General features: G+C 37.8%; 1 protein-coding gene across 4 annotated transcripts in view; it reads right to left on the minus strand.

Annotated features, from left to right (window-relative positions):
- CaMKI (Calcium/calmodulin-dependent protein kinase I) overlaps positions 1 to 20,785 on the minus strand; it is an 815,424-nt gene that overhangs the window by 123,497 nt on the left and 671,142 nt on the right. For all 4 annotated transcript variants that reach the window (XM_081762890.1, XM_081762892.1, XM_081762891.1 and 1 more), the window contains 2 exons: positions 17,884 to 17,958; positions 6,409 to 6,547 (listed from right to left, as the gene is read on the minus strand). In XM_081762890.1, the coding sequence (XP_081619016.1) occupies positions 6,409 to 6,547; positions 17,884 to 17,958 (214 nt within the window). The remainder of the gene's footprint in view (positions 1 to 6,408; positions 6,548 to 17,883; positions 17,959 to 20,785) is intronic.

Genomic DNA, 20,785 nt, shown 5'->3' on the forward strand with positions numbered 1-20,785 from the left:
AAAGTGTGCGCAATCTCATTGCAGCCGTAGAAGCACCAGAGTCAGACCATTCTAAGTGATCAAGCATGTGCCGCTCGACCATCTCCAAAAAATCTAATTTTTTCATGAATGTTTATCCTATATCAGGGTACTTTAAAACTACAATTAATTATTTTCTATAACATCCCATGGCGACACAACGGCTGCCGCCATTTTGCGTTTTTTCGATTTTAGGCGTTTACGTTGTTTTGAATATCTCAGCATGTATTTGTCCTGCCAAATTGAAAATTGCTGGACGTTTCCAAATCGTGCAGAGCTAAAACTTTGATCTCTTAACATTTTTCCTAAAACCACTTGAAGGGGGTGAAATCAGGGTCTAAAGTAACAATATTTTTGGACATTGAAAATATGTTTGAGAAGAGGAAACAACTGACGCAGAGGTCTGAATTTGTGCGAACGTGTAGTCTGGGGTCATAAGTTAATACACAAAAGTTTACAGACGTATACCTCCTCCCAAAGGCTTGGGAAAAAATCGTAAATTTGAGGAATTATGCTAATTTAGCATATTTCACTGTCCAATATATTCAATGGGCCTGGATGAAAAAAAATCTGAAATTTTGGGAATAGTCCTTTAGTATACCATAACACACAAATAATCGCGTTTTGTGTTTTTGAGCAGGATGGGTCAAAGTATTAAGAAATGAAGTCATACTCTAGGAGGGTTTTTGTTCATAAATTCAACTGGAAATTTGTTGTTGTGAAGTAAAATAAAGTAGGATGAATGGTTAGTCCAGTCTAGGCTCTCAGACTCATTTCCTTCCTCTAGTTGTAACACTGTCTTATCACACCTACAGCAGCACTGGTGAAGAATGCCGCTATCAGCAGAAGGCGACGAAAGTCAAAATGCACACTTGACAAAAAAAAAAAAAAAAAAATAAAATAAAAAAATAAAAAATAAAAAAAAAAAACCGTAAGTACTCCTTTCTCTTGCTGCTTGCTATACTCGCCGTGAACACTGACTTGCAAATGTAGATCAAACGAAAGGACAACAGTCTCCTGCATGAGTTGACAGCTAAAACAAGAATAAACATGATTGAATATCATTGGTATAGTTTTGAAGTACCCTGATATAGGATAAACATTCATGAAAAAAAATAGATTTTTTGGAGATGGTCGAGCGGCATTTTTTCTTTTTTCTCGATCACTTTGCATGGATTGACCCAACCCCGAAGATTAAATATAAACTGTGGGAAAATGAAATGAAAACTTTGTGTTTTACGTCCCATGTTTATGCTGGGTAGGCTAAAGGATGCGATGATGAGAAATAAATGCAATGGTGGAATGAATAAAATGGGAGGAAACGGGAGAACCCCGAAAAAACCTACGCATACGGTGTTTGTCCACCACAAAGCCCACTTGGCGCAAACGAGGATCGAATTAGAGATCCTATGCACCAGAGGTGAATGCTCTATCACTGAGCCACCGCGGACCCATAAATTGTAGAGTACTAAAAAAAAAAGAAAAGATCCAGATGAGAATACGTCCCTGTGACTAGTAAAATGTGTTGCACTTCCATCATTTAATAAGGTGTGAAGTGTCGAGAAAAGTTGCAACTTCCGGATCTCGAGTCCCTGTACAAAGAAAATCCCAGAGTTCATGATAAGAGTTGAAGTCCTCCGCCAGAATAACTGGATGTGGGAGTTGACGATATATGTAATCTAGATAAGCCGATGTAAAAGTTTTAGGTCGTAAGATCGGTTATCCAAAGGAAACTCGAATAGCTAGAACCTGGAAATCGCTGTTCACCTGGATAGAAGTGAAACTATATTTGTCCTGTATTCCAACTACTACTCCGCCAATTGCACGATCATCACCATTCTTGCCATAGGGATAAACAGTGTAGCTTGAAACAACAGAAGAGCGAGTAGTAGTAAGGTGAGTTTCTTCCATTGTAGAAGAGCCATTAGGGATTAGAATTAAGAACGACTGAAGATATATACTACGTTTCCCCTTTCTCTCTTTCTTTCTCACCTTTAAAAAGGAGAAAATTATAAACATGGTCCTCCACCATATCTTCCATCATAGAGGTATCATTTTGTGCAGGACTGAGTGAAGAGTGTTTTTATCTATCTTATCCGGAGAACTCTAAGACTGCTGACGTGAAGGTTTCTGATTCACCGTAGATATGGTTTGGCCAACAGGCTGAGATTTAACAGATGTCTCTACTGCATGCTCCAATGTGGACCAAGATTTTTTAAATCTTAAATTCTTTGGGTCATTTCGACGTAGAAGGTTAAGTACTCTTTAGGAATTGTTCCCTCAGAGATCGTTGAATAGTATCCCCGGAAATTTCTCCAAAAGTAGTGGTGGTTTGAGTATCAGTGGATATTTGGTGCCTCCTATGCAGTATTCACTACTAATGTAATAGGAAGGTAACATATCTGAGTCTTACATCAACAATCTGCCTTCTGCGCGAACGAGTCGATTTCACAGTAGATGTAAAGGTGGAGAGGAAAGTATGCGCCGGTTTGACGTGGTGCTTGGACTCAGCGGCGAAATTACTTTCAGTAGTCATGACTTCACGGATTGCTTTTCTCGTTCTTGAATGTGGGACAGTCTAGAGATCAAGCGGGTGGCTTCTTTACAGTTGACGCATTTAGGCGGGACATTACACTGTTTTGGACCATGTGCTGCGTCAGTAAAATTGGCAAATACGTCTTGGATGCCAAACGCAATGATGTATGAATTTATCGGTTATAGTACGCCTCTGTGGATTCACTTAACTTTCACAATACGCTGCTCAAGTAATTCATACTTGATCTCAGCTTCCGACGAGCTTAAAGATCAAAACAAGTAACCACGTCTTTACTGATATTCATTTAATGGCGTGCTTCAACTTTTATGGGGATGTTCCCAAGTAACTTTCGAGCAATAACTTTGTTTGTCATTTGCAGTTTGTATATAGAAGAGTTCCATTTCTAAGTTTGCAAACGTGTTCTGATGGGAAAAATGTTTCAGTGGCACTATGTTGCAGGTGCCTAAGTAAAACATGAAAGTTGGTTCAACCTACCATCAGTTTCTTCCGTAGCATCTTTAATTACTAAATATCCTGGGACAAGTTCACTGATATTTATCTCGTTCGCTGTTACTAATTGATTATTTGTATCTCTAAGGAGATTGTTTGCTTTGCCATGTCGCTGATATAACCACTTTCCAGTTATCGTTCTGATGGATCAACGAAGCTGGAAGGCACTACCTACCACAACCCCTGTCAGGAAGCTGAGCGATGAGTCCAGGCCCAATGTGCGAGGAGCCACAGCCACTTCTACACTCGACTGATGAGTACTTTTAAGGAGAGCACCGTCCCACCAGCTCACGGTAGAGGACAGGAGTGTAAGTTTAAGTTATCACTAGAGTTGTTAAGGATTAAAAATAGTTGAATACATATTTCAAGGTTTGCAAAAATTCCGCTTCTAAAGAAGGAAAGGGAGGCAATTTCTTTAATACTGTAATATCCCATGTGATGTTGTAAACAATTCCACATGTCAGTGTTTACAAACACCACCACGTGGTTCGGCAAGAAGACTTCACACTAGATGGATCTACAATCACTTGCAGATCCACGGAGCAGAAGACAACATCGGAGAGCTCCTTCGTGGCTAAGCGGTTAGCATGCGCGCCTTTGGCGCGGGAGACCCGGGTTCGATTCCCGGCGGGAGCTCATGTGGTTCGGATTCCACGTTAATCAATAGGTCCACGTCTCATATAGCCTCGCTGCTGAACGGGACGTAAAACTCAAAAATCAATCAATCAATCAATCAAGACAACATCGGAGTAGCAGCGCCACCGCCACCCAAGGAATCCTATAAATTGGATGGACAAAGGCAATTCTGTACCAGTTTTCTGGTGTCCCTCCTATAGTTTGCTTCGGAACATTAGGAGTAACCTAACCCCAGGGCCTTTAGTCTGCTTCGGGACTACGCCTATCCTTTCTCCTGGCTTAGCCTGCTTCGGGGCCATGACTGGGAATCCTAACCTCAGCCGCTTAGCCTGGTTCGGGGTTCTGTTGGCCAACTAACCTACCCATTGCTTGCTCGGAGCTTTGGGCACCTAATACCACTCTGCCTAGCCTGTTTCGGGGCTCTGTAGAGATCCTGTCTGCGACCATACGATCCAAGATCACCTAAAACTAACCCTTGATACTAGAGAGATTAATTTCTACAGTATTTTGTGAAAATACTTTTATAGAGAAATTTTATAATAAAATTGGTAGTGGGAGATCGATTCCGGACACACTTTTTATTAACGCTCTACCTATACCTATATGGGACAAAGTTTTACAATATTATGATTTCCATTATCCACCCCCCCAAAAAAAAAAATCATGTTAGGATAGACTTAAATTCGAGGTGTGAAATTCGTAATATTGCCTAGACTCTTTTAATAGCAAACAATGGAACACGTATTTTTTTTTAATTTTTTATTTTTTGAAAATACGCTCCTGGAAAAGGAAAGGAGGAAGTAACATATAATATTATATGATAGAAACTTACCCAGATGCCAAGGAAATAGAAATGTATCCTAGAAACGTGAGATTTCGACACAAAATTACTTTTCTTACGAAAGTAGTGGACAAAGATTTTTAAATATGCACACGGATGTCAAGGGAAGGTAAAGGAGGTTCAAGTGTTTTAGCAAGAACAGAGCACAAGATAAATGCTTGAAGTTAGGAACTCGGTATATAAACTCATAAGTAAGCGGGCATGTGTCCCAGCGTTTCTGAAAATCCCCGTTTAAGGGGCAATATTTTCTTTAAAATTATTTTTCTCCGCCACACTGAAAGCCACGTTGTGCGTTGTTTGTGACTGCTGATTCAGTCATTAATGATCAAAGGGGTATTCTAATGTGTTGGGGAATTCAAAATTAATACGAAAAATATACTATCTTACAAGCATCTCAAATTAAGATTAAATCTCGGTATTTAAACTACTCTCTACAAATAAGCGGACATGTGACCCAGTGCTTTCCAAAATTCCGATTTTAAGGTGGGGGGGGGTTAATTTTAATATTTTTTCCAGACATTGAAACCGACATTGTCTGTTGTCTGTGACCACATCACGGTGAAGAGTCTACCCGTCTGAAATGACACTTTGAAACATAACACCTACCTCATGCTGGTTTTTATCATGTACGAGGGAGTATTGAGTTCAAAATTTATACCAAAAACATAGTATATTATGGCCTTTTAGATTTCCGAATATGCTATGTGTAAGTGTTGGAACTCATAGAACTGCTTTCTCCGTCCGTCCGTCTGTCTTGAGTTGAGTTGATTTTGAAATGAAAAATGAAATCATTAAATTTTACGTCACATAGTTATGCCGGCTAGGCTAAACAAGACTGTGATGGTGAGAAATTAATGAAATGGCGGAATGAAGAAAGTAGGAGTATCGATTTCTCATAGCTTGGATGTCTACCATAGTTTGAGACTGTAAAAGGGAACTCATTTGCTGTCTATATAGTTACATTTTCACTGATATGTGTATAAGGGCGAAAGTGATTCAAATATTTTACATAATCCTATCCCCATGGGGAGAAAGAGACAGCTGGTAAGTACTAAATATTTCGATATAATTTGATTTGAGATCCTCACACCTTAGCAAATTGTAATCTTCTTTTGAGAACATACAAGTTGATCCAATTAAATTTGAACTATTTGGACGCACATAATAAATACAATCCATTTTTGCGCTTAAGTGGATTTGGAAAGAGTCACTAGCGCTTCTGACTATATTTCTGAAGCAAGGATATCGTGGCTTCACATTTATGAAATGAAATGAAATTTTTGAGTTTTACGTCCCACGATTATGCCAGCTAGGCTAAAGGAGACGGTGATGATGAGTAATAAATGAAATGGTGGAATGAGAAAGTGGGAGGAAAGGGGAGGGCCCGAGGAACCCCACGCACATAGTGTTTGTCCACCACAAGGTTCATTTGGCGGGATCAGGGTTTGAACCCCGGACCCCATGCACCAGAGATGAACACTACCACTGAGCCACCGCGGCCCCAGTGGCTTCACATTTGTATAAATTTATATCATATTGTTCCCTAACATTTATTATTGCGCCTTTTCACTCATGGACATGCACTTGGGACGTTGCACTTACGGAGACTTACAGTATACTGATTCTTTGTGTTTCTTTGTCACAAGTCTAGGTTTAAAGAATTCTAGGTACGGTTTTGAGTTTCAAGCGTTTAATGGGAATATATTCAATACAATGCTTCAAACATGTCATATAAAGAAATATCACCACGGAACTTTTGTTGAACTAAGCTGTAAATATTATATATTTGATGATTTCAAACTGTGTCTACGAAACGAAGTGACTGAAGTAATGACAGGTTTAAGGTTTTGACTTTTATAATAAATACCTTAAGATCTCGATGAACAACACCTTGCTCGTGCATGTAGTGAACAGCTTCTAGCACCTGGCGGATTAAGTCAGAGGCATCTTTTTCCGTATACGAACCCTTTTCAACGATTCGGTCAAATAATTCGCCGCCTGTGACCCTGAAATAAAGGAAGATCATTCAAACCATAATCATAAATTGTTAAATTTCTGCTACCTGGCTGGATTTTACAAAATACAATAAACAGAAAATTCAAATATTATATATTATATATATATATTTCCTCTTATTACTCTAACCGCACTTTTTACCAACGATCAAGTCAACATAAAGTAATATGAGATTACGAAAATGTCATTCTCCATCACTTCTCCATTATCAAGCCAATTTACTGTCCAATAAAATCGCGTGTTTTTATGATTTAAATTTGACGTAGCAATGTGGGGGAGGAGAAGGAGAGGGAGATATATAAAAATCAATTTATATAAGACTGAAAGTGACTATTTTTGTAACTTAATAACTCTTGAACTATCCGACCGATCTCAATCAAATTGCCAAGACACAACATATTTATAATTTCGCTTTAACGGTAGATCCTAGGGGAGGAGAGGGGAGGGGAGTATAAATAAAAACTAATAAAACCTAATAACGTTTGAACCACAAAAACAATCTCGATCAAATTTTCAACATATACGAGGGTTGGGCCTTGGGTGCTTTTTATCGTTTCAATTTGACAAGCCAACGTATGGGAAGGGGGGGGGGGATATATGTAAAAAATGACTCCCTTTGTGACTTCATCACTCTTGAACCACCCGACCGATCTCAATCAAATTTTCAACATACATGATTTTAGGGACAGGGATCACTTTAGGCTATTCACTTTGACGATGCAACGTAGAGGAGGGGGAGAGGGAATTTAAAAATGATGAAAAATGACCGATATTAGTGTTGAATCCATAATTTTCGAGGTCGATGACAGAAATAGTGACATTTCTGATGCTGTTTCAATTCAAGTTCAGCCCTGATTGTTGGAAGGGGGAAAGTACAACGTAGGGGAGGGGATAAACATATAAAATGATCGAAAATGACTAATATTAGTGTCGTACCCATTGTTTTAGGAGTAGCTGAGATTAACAGTGGCAATTCTGATGCCGTGTGCAGCACGGAGGAGGGGGACCTATATGTATAATAATGATCGAAAATGACTAATATTATCGTCTAATCCATAGTTTTCGGGATCATTCAGATGAACAGTGACATTTCCTATCCAGTTTAAATCCAAAATCAGCCCTGCCACTTGGGGGAGGCGGATAAAGAGAAATATAAAAATGATCGAAAATGACCACTATCAGTGTCGAATTTATAGTTTCCTGGGTCGCTTAGATGAACAGTGATACTTTCGATCCCGTTTAAATTCATTTCTGCAACTTGGGGGAGAATAAGGAAGATATATTTAAAAATGATCGAGAATGACTGATATTAGTGCTGAATCCATATTTTTTGGGGTCGCTGAGATGCACGGTGATACTTCCGATGCCGTGGCTCGTAATATGGCGAGGGGAAGGGAAATAAATAAAACTGATCAAAAATAACCCATATCAGTGTCGAATCCATAGTTTCCGGGGTCACTGAGATGACCGGTGACACTTCCTATGCCATGCCCGGGAACATGGCGGAGGAGGACGGGGAGACATAAAAATGATTTTAAAAAATGGCCAATATTAGTGTCTGATCCGTAGTTTTTAGGGTTGCTGAGATGAAAAATGACACTTCCGATCCCGTTTAAAACCAAATTCAGCCCTGCAACTTGGGAGACGGGGTGATAATAAATTAATCGAACATGACTAACATTAGTGTCTAATCCATAGTTTCCGGGATTATTCAGATGAAAGTGACATTTCCGATCCGGTTTAAATCTAAAATCAGCCCCACCACTTGGGGAGGGGGGAAAGAGAGATATAAAATAATCAAAAATGCCACTATCAGTGTCGAATTTATAGTCTTCTGGGTCACTTGCATGAACAGTGATACTTTCGATCCCCTTTAAATCCAAATCCAAACCCGCAACTTGGGGAAAAGGGAAGAAGATATATTTATAAATCATCAAAAATGACCGATATTAGTGCTGAATCCACATTTTTGGGGTCTCTGAGATGAAGGTGACACTTCCGTTGCCATGGCCTGCAACATGGGGAAGGGGAAATATTAATATTATATATATAAATTGTCAAAAATGACCGATATTAGTGTTGGTTTTATAGTTCTTGTGGTCGCCAACCTGAGCAGTGACACTATTGAATTACGAAAAAAAAAAAAAATAGTTATTTCTGCAGTATTAGAACACGAATCACACTTAATTTACAACTAAGAGAAAATATTGTTACTACATTATTACGTTACCAAACATTAACAAAAACTGTGTAAACATGCTTGCTGCAATAAACAATAAAAAAATTGATGGCAATAAAATACATGAGATACAAAGATGTGCATTTAAATTATTTCAATCCAGCGAAGCGGGTAATATATGCTAGTATAATAATAAAGAGCGTGATTAGGTGATTTGCCTTGTTATCTTTCACTAGTAAGTTAAGAGTTTCTACAACCTTCACACTGATATAGCAAACAAGTAACCGTACAAGCGCAGATGACCTTATAATATAGTCACAAAGTCACATGCCTACCCAAATATTAAGCAGAACTAAAAGTAAAAAATTATAAACATTTACTCCTGTAAACTAATGTGAAACAAGCAAACAAAGGTTGTAGTTATTTTAATATGGATTCTGCAACCCTGACTGATAACCATGAAAAATTTGGCAATTACAGAGTAAGCCTCGATGCTTGATGTTGCCTTCTGATCACTTATTGTGGCTTGGCTCTTTCTGACGTTTGTCTACTTTACAGAACAGACTTTCAAACCCTGCCCTTACGTGCAAAGTAATCACGCTTTTAATGTGAATGAAAACAGTTTCCTACCTACGTCCTTGCGGTAGGCGGCAGTGGAGGATGAACCTCGAGCCTTCAAGCCTGGATCCTTCTAAGCTCTGTACAGACGCGTACTGCACATGAGCGACGTGGAAGGGATTTCCGCTTCTTGCAGAAAAAAGAAACTGACTCAGACTGTTTCAAGGACGAGAGGACTCCGCATTGTTTTTTTTTTCATATACAAATTATGAAGGGAAGCACAAAACAGTTCCATAATGCACTGTACAATTTTGAAATTTAATAACATCTGATATACGTTTACTTAACTTTTTTTTTCTGCAAGCATTTCGGAAACGAATGAATATTTTTGAACTACATTTTAAATGCATTTACCTCTGAAATGTTAATGTGAAAAGAAATCTAAGTGTTACAGCTATAATACAAATGATTATAAAATACCAATAAATAGAGAACAGTCAATTGTCAAGTCATGTAGGATGGCTTTAAGACGGGGAATATTTGCGGAAAATTATTCAGCAAATTAGGTTTTCGCCAGACTTGCGGAACTTCGTGCATATTTTTGGAGATTCCTCGCAGATACATGTACAGCAAATGCGACTTCGGATGGAATACCAGGGGTGTGGGAAGGGCGATTCACCTGTTACTATTGATGTGACTTCCATCTTTTAGAACTCTGGAACGGCACTGTCTATATCAGAACCACAAATAGTTAGCACAACCGTATTATTTACAGCTTTAATTTTGTTTCATTTTTAGCATTAGGCCTAGATTCATTTTCAGAAATGAATAAGACCAGTAAGTACGCCAGAAATTTTTACTTGGGGGTGTGTTCAAAATAAAAGGGGGGGTGCTCTCAGAATAGTGATATAATTTTAAAACAAACTCAAACAAGAAAACAGTATATTTTGTTACGCAACTATTGCAATACTACTACTACTACTACTACTACTACTACTACTACTGCTAATAATAATAATAATAATAATAATAATAATAATAAGTAATAATAATAATAATAATAATAATAATAATAATAATAATAATAATAATAATAATAATAATAATAATATCAGCTCTTCGCAGTGGTAGGTTCAATAAAGTAAGTTCGCACATTTGAGCATTTATTACTATTATGAAACTAAGTAATACAGTGAATCCTCTGAAAACGAACATCGGTGGAACACGATTATTTGTCCGTAAATAAGAGGTGTTCCTAAAAGGAAGGATTCTCTCTCAGAACACAACACCACACATATTTATGCAATGAAAGAATGAGAAAGTTTGTTCTCTTATGAAGATGTCCACTATTGAGAGGTGCCCGTTAAGAGAGGTTTCACTGTATTAGGAATTAACCTCCACCATTTTACCCAGTAATTACACGTGAATTGATTACATGCGAATTATTATAATTATTTTGCAAAATTCTGCTATTATTTCAATTTATTCACAGCCAGCAAGTTTTAGTGGGTATTTTTTTTTTAAATATTAATTGGGGAAAAATTCACTTGTCCCATGCTGAAATCACATTCGTTTAGTGTACATAGTTCCAATTTCATAATTTTAATATTCTAACCCTGTTGTTAACATTAATTGTTGTAATATTATTTGTTCTCTTAATCTACGTTCCTACCCCATCCTGGCTACGTTATTGGCTCTGAATATCTTTCATAAGAAAATTATCCATTGATTTAGTTGTTTTCCAGAAATACAGTGTTTCAATTTACAAATATTTTGTATCTTTCTGTTTTGTCTTCTTTAATATACCCTAATTTTAATTATCCCAGGGCTCATAGTGGTCTTGTCTCTTGTAAATAGTTGAAAAGTGACCAAAAATGGCCAAAAGCACAGGTAAAAGTGACCAAACTCTCATCATGCCCCTTTTTACCTTTGTCGGTTTCTCCATCACCTCTCTCTTTGTTGTTTTGTTTCATCTTTACTTATTTTTGAGCTTCCTCCTTTCTTAGGTTTTCAAAGTAAGCTTTGTAGTTACGGTAAGCAGAAGTAGCAGATGTAAAAAGCTTCTGAGTGGAACCAGTTCTGGCCTATTTCCGAATTTCTTCATCCCAGACATTATATTTAACTTAGCATTAAGAGTTCTCAAAAACGTGAAATATTCGAATTCATCACCTACTCTTAAGAAGAACATACAAGAAGCATAACACAAGACGAACATGATGAACCACACAGACACACACACACAACGTTGAACGGAGCGTTAACTATTACGAGAGAAAACTCAAAGATTATTATGGTAGAAGAAAGAATAGACATAGAAGGTTCTCAACCCCACCTTGAGAACTTAAGCATCCACCAACCGTCTACTGTGCTTTAGAAAGAATAAAAGCTGAACTGAGAATAAAACTGACTGTTTCACATGTGGCAGCAAGTATTGAAGTCTTCAGAAGGAAGAGTAATGAGTAACAAATTTCTGCTTTTCCCATTTGTTTTTATATTTTTCTTAGAAAACTGCCAATGCAAAACATAAATCACACGAAAAAGTCACTTTACCTCTCAAAAAGGTATCTTTTAGTGACCAACTTTAAAAAAAGTAAATTTTAGTTTTAAAAAAAGTAACTCACTATGAGCCCTGTTCCACTCAATGAATTTACGTGAATAAAAATATACTTTACAAAAAATTAAGCTAGCGCCAAATGCGTTCCTGCATAACACTAGATTTAGTCTAAAATATATATAATTCTTATTTCGATCGATCTCTTCATTTCTAAAAACGTTTTGACTACACCCTTCTAACGTCCGTCCGTTGATACACCACTTGCAGAGCAGGCTCGAAACCAGCCACAGAGCTTTGGGGACCATGTATATGTTAGGAGGGGCCAATTCATTAAAAATTCTCTTACAAATATCTAAATTGTGCATTTTGTATTGAGGTCTGGAGGGGACATGAAAAATTAAGGGAGAGCCAGGCCCTCATTAGCCCCCTTTGGTTGCGAGCCTGTTGCAGAGTAGCACTTACCAACTGAATCTGGTATAGGCTTATTACTATGTATATTGTCACATTTTTCCTTATTGAGGAGGAGGTAGGTGAATGACCGCTCAAGACATTGCCAATTTCAGTCATCGGCGTCTGTCCATCAATCTCTTTTCTCGGAAACGACCGCGGAGCCCAGGAGGGTATTTATGAGCAGGTCTGTTTTGTCAATTGTTTCGATCGAAATACTGTCCGAAACAATAAGGTCATGTGGTATTCGAAGCTGTACAAGAGAACGAGGTCGCTTCGTATTTTGAAGTGAAATAAATAAATAAGAATATTGCCTTCTTTCCTAAACACAAAACCGTTTTTAACTTGATGTATTTGGTCTAGGAATTAATTCGTGCGGTTGGTACGCACACATTGAAGCTGTAGTACAAACACAAAATACATAAATACCTTAAGAAAAATATTGTCCATCGCTAGCCACCACTTTCGCCCATCTGTCAGGCAATGTACGGATTCCGTGGCGAAAGAAGTCCTCATCCTTGGAAGCGATCCAGTCAGAGACCCATGTTTCGATATCTTCTGAAGAAGTAAACCGCTGTCCAATCAAATCATTGTTCATGCAATCGAACAAGTAGTAGTCCGAAGGAGCAACGTCTGGTAAATACGGCGGGTGGGGTAAAAAACTTCCCATCCGACATTTTCTAAATAGGTTTTGACCGGTTTTGCGATATGTGGGCGAGCGTTATCATGTTGAACAATAAGTTTATCATGTCTGTTCTCCCATTTTGGTCGTGTTCTGGCCAGAGCTTGCTTCAAACGCATTAATTGTCGTCGATAACGTTCTCCATTCATAGTTTCACCCGGTTGCAGCAGCTCATAGTACACCACACCTTTCATATCCCACCATATGCACAGCATAACCTTTGCACAGTGAATATCTCGTTTTGGTTGTGATGGACCTGGTTCACCTGGTTTCACCCCGGGCCGTTTTTCATTTAGGGTTCTCGTAATGGATCCACTTCTCATCACCCGTAATAATTCGATGCAGAAACCCCTTTCTGCTCTGTCGTTGAAGCAGCAATTCGCAAATGGTTTTTCGTCTTTCAACGTCTCTGTCTTTCAATTCATGTGGAACCCAATGTGACATCTTTTGAATCATTCCCATGGCTTTCAAGCGTTTGGAGACTGTTGTTTGATCAACGCCTAATGCTGCTCCTGTTCCTGCGTTTGACACGAATCCTGCTCGAGTAATGCTGTCAATTCTTCGTCTTGAAATTTTTTTGGCTGTCCAGCTCGCTCTTGGTCTGCCAAGCCGAAATCACCACTTCTAAACCGTGCAAACCACTTCTCACACGTTCGCTCAGCTAGAGCATGGTCACCATACACTTCCACCAAAATACGATGACTTTCAGTCGCACTTTTCTGCATGTTAAAGTAATGCAGCAGGACACCCCGCAAAAACACTTTATCAGGCACAAATTGCGCCATGTTCACTTAACTACAAACTGGTGTTGTTGACGCTTTAATCCACTGCCCTATACTACGAACGATACGTGATGACAGGGGTTTGCAACACATGTGTGGATACACGGAACTGTGGGACGCTCCGTTCGTTGCGCCATCTCTTGTCCACCCGCACGAATTAATTCCTAGACCAAATATTTCATGCAAAACAACATTACGTTACTGGTAAATACATTTTATACATATTCTAGATGTGACTGGAAAATTATGTTAAGAATCGTTTACCCGGAGCCACGCTGTGGATCACTGCTGTCAATTCTTCGTCTTGAAATTTTTTTGGCTGTCCAGCTCGCTCTTGGTCTGCCAAGCCGAAATCACCACTTCTAAACCGTGCAAACCACTTCTCACACGTTCGCTCAGCTAGAGCATGGTCACCATACACTTCCACCAAAATACGATGACTTTCAGTCGCACTTTTCTGCATGTTAAAGTAATGCAGCAGGACACCCCGCAAAAACACTTTATCAGGCACAAATTGCGCCATGTTCACTTAACTACAAACTGGTGTTGTTGACGCTTTAATCCACTGCCCTATACTACGAACGATACGCGATGACAGGGGTTTGCAACACATGTGTGGATACACGGAACTGTGGGACGCTCCGTTCGTTGCGCCATCTCTTGTCCACCCGCACGAATTAATTCCTAGACCAAATATTTCATGCAAAACAACATTACGTTACTGGTAAATACATTTTATACATATTCTAGATGTGACTGGAAAATTATGTTAAGAATCGTTTACCCGGTGCCACGCTGTGGATCACTGGTGGTCCAAGGACTACTTTTTGAGAAACACAATTCTATACATTAAAAGCAAATTTGGAAATAGTTTAACATAGTGCCTATCTTCCATCACGAGAGTTTTAGAAACAATAAATACGATTAATAATATTTTTTGTTACATTTTTTAATATCCTTTTCTTATTTCTGTACCAATCTGGGCTCCCTCATCTCCTACAAACTTATACACAAACTTATATTGAATTATTAACAACTGCTTAACGCTTTTCAAGATACAGGCCCTCAGGCATATGCCTATCATGTCCCTTCGGGTACATGGGAATGCGTCCAGTATGTGCCTTATATACTTCTGAGAAAGAAATCACATGGATGGCAAGTAATAGTCACAGTCTATGTCCGCACTTTGGCACATACCTGACACGTACCTGGGGAACGTGCCTATGTTCTAGGTATGTTCCCTATGCCGAAAGGGTCAATGAACCACAAAATTACTCCCCCAAAATATGTTAAATCGTCTATATGCGTAATGTGTTTACATTAGGGTGAATGTAAACAACAATATAAACAAGTAAAAAAATGTAGGACTAGCCTGCGGTGGGCGCGAACCACCAACTTTTGGATTACTAGCCGCGTGTTCTTCAGACTTGGCCGCAGAAGCGATAAAGAGAACGTCGCTTGTAGAGGGATAAATTATTGAGGACTTTTGAATTTGGCTAATCACATTGCTCCTTTAACCACATATATTAGACTATAACCGTTTGGGACCAGATAAAATCTGCTCGCCATGTAATTTTATAACAAACTGACGAGTGTCTATTTACTTTATTTCATGGTTCTTCCACATTCACTTTCAAATGCTCGGCGACTATTGCCATCTAATAAAGTTGATGCGTTTATTTCTTCTAGTACACAATCGCTTAGAAAAAGAAGCAACAAATGCATCAAATGTGGAAGATGAATTTAGAACACCTAAATGGCGAACGCCTAGCACATTAGTCCTGTTAGGGTATCTGAAACAATATGTACCTAAAGGACGTACCTAGACATGACAGATATATGTCCCAAGTGACGACATAAAAACAAATGACTGTTAGAGTGCGAAACTGAGCCAGGTATATAAATGCTATATTTGTGGTACATAGTTGCAAATATCAATTAGGTGTAACAAGTATTTAAATTTGTAGGTAGCTGAAGTACATACTTAGCACATGAATATCATATGTGCCAAGTGTCGGGTACCTAAAAAGTAGCTGGGAAACCTAAATGGCACATGCCTAGCACATCTTGTGCTGTTAGGGGGTGGCCCAAAAGTAGGTTATACACTCCTGCATTGATCAAGTATAACATTCTAGTTCATGGGTTTGTTTGCTTCGGCTGTTCCGAGCTTAAGGTATAAGTAAAAAGGCTTTAAGAACGAATAATAAAGAAACTGATGGATAACAATAAGAAATGATATGAATACAGTGAGCTGATCTGTACGGGACTGTATACCTACATTTGTGCCACCCTGTATTAAACATCTAATATTCTTTCTGTCTTCTACGAAAAAATGCAAATCCTTCTTCTATGAGAGGTTGAATGAACTAGAGATTGGCGACTTGCGTTTTATATAAGCAGTGCACTTCACTCCAACTACTCGATTTGGTGTCACCACTATCGAAGTGGAAACACTAACATTACTTTGCAGTTTCGCTCGTAAGAACTATGACTGCTGAGCAAATTGACTCAGCAACTTCTCACAGATCAGCACAAATCTAAAGGAGCATGGTCTAAGTAAGCTATCTACAGTACATGTATCAGTTTACTAATGTAATATGTTTATAGTACAGACTTATTAAAATATATTTGTAATGAAACCTACACAATGACAAGGGTGCAGATGGTGAAGTGGTGGAAATGAGAATGTTAAGATGGATGTGTGGTCTACACAAGCAGCATTCAATAAGTTTTGGACAGATTGATACATTTTTATTATTTGCAATATGATGATATTTTAGGTGAACACACTTTGATCATTTAGCTTCATAATGATAATAAGTGTTTTTCCTATTGTTCACAGATAAACCGCAATGGACACCGAAGCACGGGCGTCGTTAGCGGGGGGTCGGGGGACACGTCCTTCCAGATTTTAGTGAAATATATTTAAAGAAACTATTCTACTTTGTCTTTATAACTTTTGTCGGAAAGAAGATTTTGATTTTGATTCATCCGACCCCCGACCCCCATATTTAAAAAGCTAACAACGCCAGTGACAGAAGTGACCCTTCCAAGGTCGGTAATGAACTCTTATTCAAAACCAGTGATGAATCAGCCACATCAATTCATAGGAAATTGCTTCCGGTTTATGGAGATCACACACTGAACCGCGCAGTGTGCAATGTTGGCTGTAGCGTTATATATATATATATATATATATATATATATATATATATATATATATATATATATATATATATAACGCTACATAAAAGACCTTTCCAGATCAGGCCAGAAAATTATGGTCTCCTTTTTCTGGGTTGAGCGCGGTTCTTTTTCATAGATTTCTTGGAACATAGCTTCACAATATGCCCTCCAGATCAAGAGACCGGAGCTAAAAGGTAAGGTCATCTAACTCCTCCACGGCAATGCCAAACCTCACACAGCCATGATGACATAGCAGAAAATCATGAAAATGGGATGGGAAGACGTTCGTCAGGCTTCTATAATCCGGCTCCTTCGCATTTCTTCCTGTTTAGTCATCTGAAGGCCTACCTGCGAGGAAAAACATTAGACAGTGGCAATGCCTTAATTTCTTGTGTGGAAAAATGGTGTAAAAGTAAGCTACATGTATTTAACAAAAGTGCATTCAAAGCATGGAAAGAATGATGAACGAGATAGGTTACAGCAGATGAAGGCTATATTAAGTGACATGGTTTTGTAGCCAAAGGATCGAAGTATGTTAACCTAAAATTTCATCATATTGCAACTAATAACAATATTATAACCATATGTGCATAACTTATTGAACGTCCTTCGTATAAGAGGCACTGTTAAGGTGGGACCCTCGAGTAAAAAGTTAAAAAGTTTCAAGAATAGAGGTTTAGATGGCTAGCATATGTAAAAAATAAAAAAATAAATAAAAAAACAGCGACTATATTGGAAAGAGAATTGGAAAGCTAGAGGTAACAAGTAAAAGAAAGAAAGATGTAAAATGAGATAGAAGGACAAGATACAAGATGATTTCAGGGGAAACGGATGGAGAATAGAGTACGCCCACGATAGAGGAGAGTACAGAAAAATAAAGCGCGGAACACCCTCCGTATATAAACATAGGAGAAGAAGACTAATTAAAATATACTTACAATTCCATTATTAGGTATACTTTGTGCTTATCTTCGTACGTTTCCAACAGCTGAACGATATTCGGATGTTTCAGCCTGAAATAGAAGTCAAACGAAATATAAATGTACAGTTACATAATAAAATTATACGAGAAATACTAGCACATATTGGAAATTTTGTACATTTAATACTGATACATGCAGTGTCTGATGAAGCCAATGTGTTCAGGTAATTAGTGAAACTGTTACACATTTATTATTTTAAAATAATCGTTGCTTTGTTTGGCGATTTGTATTTCTAGTTTAAAATAAGACGAGTATGAAGAATATTCTGAATTCCAAATTGGAATTCCTTAGTTATTCAAGTGTGAAGAATATCTCGAGAACCAAGAGTTCATTTACTTCGAACAACTGCGAGAAGTTAATCACTATCATTATATATATATATATATATATATATATATATATATATGAGAGAGAGTAGCATTTGGCCAGCTGGAGGACCCGCTCTTAAACCCCCATGTATGCTCGGCCTACGGCCTTGCATCTCTTATGGATCAGCCACTGCATTAAGAGTGAATTTCGTGATTTACTCGTAATATTTCTTGAATTTGGCCAGCCGGAGGCATCGTACCCAGACCCCGTCGTTTTCTCGGTCTACGATATCTCACCTCTTAAACCCACAATTCTACCGAATTTCAAGTTTCTTTGCCTATTTCTACTACCTAAAAAATTTTGTATCCAAAAAAAAAAAAAAAAAAAACGCCCGTTTAACATGGGGAATTTCTACATCCCCCTTTAAATCCACTAAAAATTAAAAATGTCAACTTAATTGTGGGTTAGTCACGAAAAGCTACTGTCATGCCAAATTTAATTATTGTAGCCCCACATGAAGTGTCCAATAATTTTGGAGTGTAGAAGATGTCCCGTATAAATAACATGGGAAAGATTTTTCAATTGCCCATAAAGTTGGAAACTTTTATTATTCACTATCTGAACCTGCGCTCTCTACATAGCGCATCATTCACATATGAGCACGAATCTCCTTATCATTCCTCACAACATCTGTACATGTCCCTTTACAGACACAAGTGAAAGACGGCTTGATAAAAATCAGCAAGGGGATATTTTTCCGATTATTTTTTCAATATCTCGCACCGTTTGCAAGTTTGAACCTACTTCCGATTGGAGTTTCTAATACTTGTATGATCAGTAGAGACACGATATTTTTTGTGACACGCGAAAACGCGAAATTTATCAGTTTTGTATGAAAATGTTTTGTACCTAAAATATACATTTTTCACTATGTGTTAGGCCATATAACGCTCGCGATTAAACACGAAATTCTGTCGAATTAGCGAAATTTGCAACGTCTAGATATTCCACGAAATTCACGCAAAAGTGTCAATTTTTCGACGCTTTTACGATTTATTCATTACCATTATTTGGCAAATACTAGCAACGTGATGAAAATTCTCATTTTTCAGAAAAATAGACCACCATGAATTTTTGAAATTTTATGTGCAGTTACAAAATGAGCTTTAAACGGTATCTATTGGTGAAAGTGGATAGGAAGGAATGTTGCGGGATAGATGAGCACTCAGATATCGCTGGTAGGTGTCTCCAACTAATGTGCATATCAGTTTCGAATGTTGATGTGGAGAGGGCTATCTCTTACAATGGCATACTTACCGACAAAAGAACAAATTTAATACCAGAAAACACTGAAACAATGCTTACGTGTTATCTGCATAAGTAAACTGTGAACACTAAAGTTATTGCTTTCTATTAATGTTCTCTCTCTGTGTGTTTTTCTTTAAACGATACTTTTATTCAATGAGAATGCTTAGTGTTATATTTTAAAAACTCAAATATTGTTTAATATAGTCACACATGAGTTATAATGATTGATGAGTGGAAGATGTAATAAAAGGTAATTTTAATTGCCAGGGAAAATAGTGTTCTTACATTAAATTTTTATTCACCGATTTTATCCCGCTTTACGCATATTTTTTATAACGAAATTCAGAATTCTTATTTACCACAAAATCGTATCTCTAATGATCAGTGTTTTCTTTCTTCTTGTATGTAGTATGTAATAAGCAAATACATTAACACACAATTAATTATAATATCAGTGATATATGGTGTTCATTGGGCAAAACACTTCAGACAATAAAGATTCATCTTAGCCTAGAAAAATGGTTATTCTTCGTTTCTCATTATCATTTGGCCATGGAACAAATGCCTGAGATATATACAACCCCTGTATACAACAATGGGTATGATGCTTTACTTCCAACACTTCCAGTGAACCCCAAAATAATGTAATAAAGAAATAAAGGGCACGTTTTTTTCTTAATATTAAATTAGAATTGGACAAAATTTGGAATAGACGAGTGAAAACAGTACCTTTCTAGCGCTTGTGGTTTTCGAGATCTCATTGTCGAAAGGATTGGAGACAAACATATAAACCTATCATTTTGATATACAGACTAGCTGAACCTGCACTCCCTACACAGCGTATCATTCACATACGAGCATGAATCTCCTTATCATTCCTCACGGCATCTGTACATGTCTCTTTACAGACACACGTGAAAGACATCTTGATAAACACCGGCAAAGGATAACATAAAGGGGATATATGTATTTTCGTTTTTTTTTTCAATTTCTCAAACCGTTTGCAAGATTTGAACCTATTTCCGGTTGGAGTTTCTAATTAACATATGAACAGTGTCTTCTTTCTTCTTGCATGCAGTGTGTAATAAACAAATACATTATATAGAGTAGGGTGCAGGGACTCTGAACGGCGGGTGACTCTGAACATATTAACGTTTGTCATTTGTTTCCAGAAACTGCCACCTTGAGTTTGGTAGAAAGTGGTGGAATTGGAAGACGTTTGTGTGGTGAGCTAAATATT

This window comes from Thermobia domestica, chromosome 6 (assembly GCF_964235325.1).
Source record: "Thermobia domestica chromosome 6, izTheDome1.hap1.1, whole genome shotgun sequence".
Taxonomy (NCBI): domain Eukaryota; kingdom Metazoa; phylum Arthropoda; class Insecta; order Zygentoma; family Lepismatidae; genus Thermobia; species Thermobia domestica.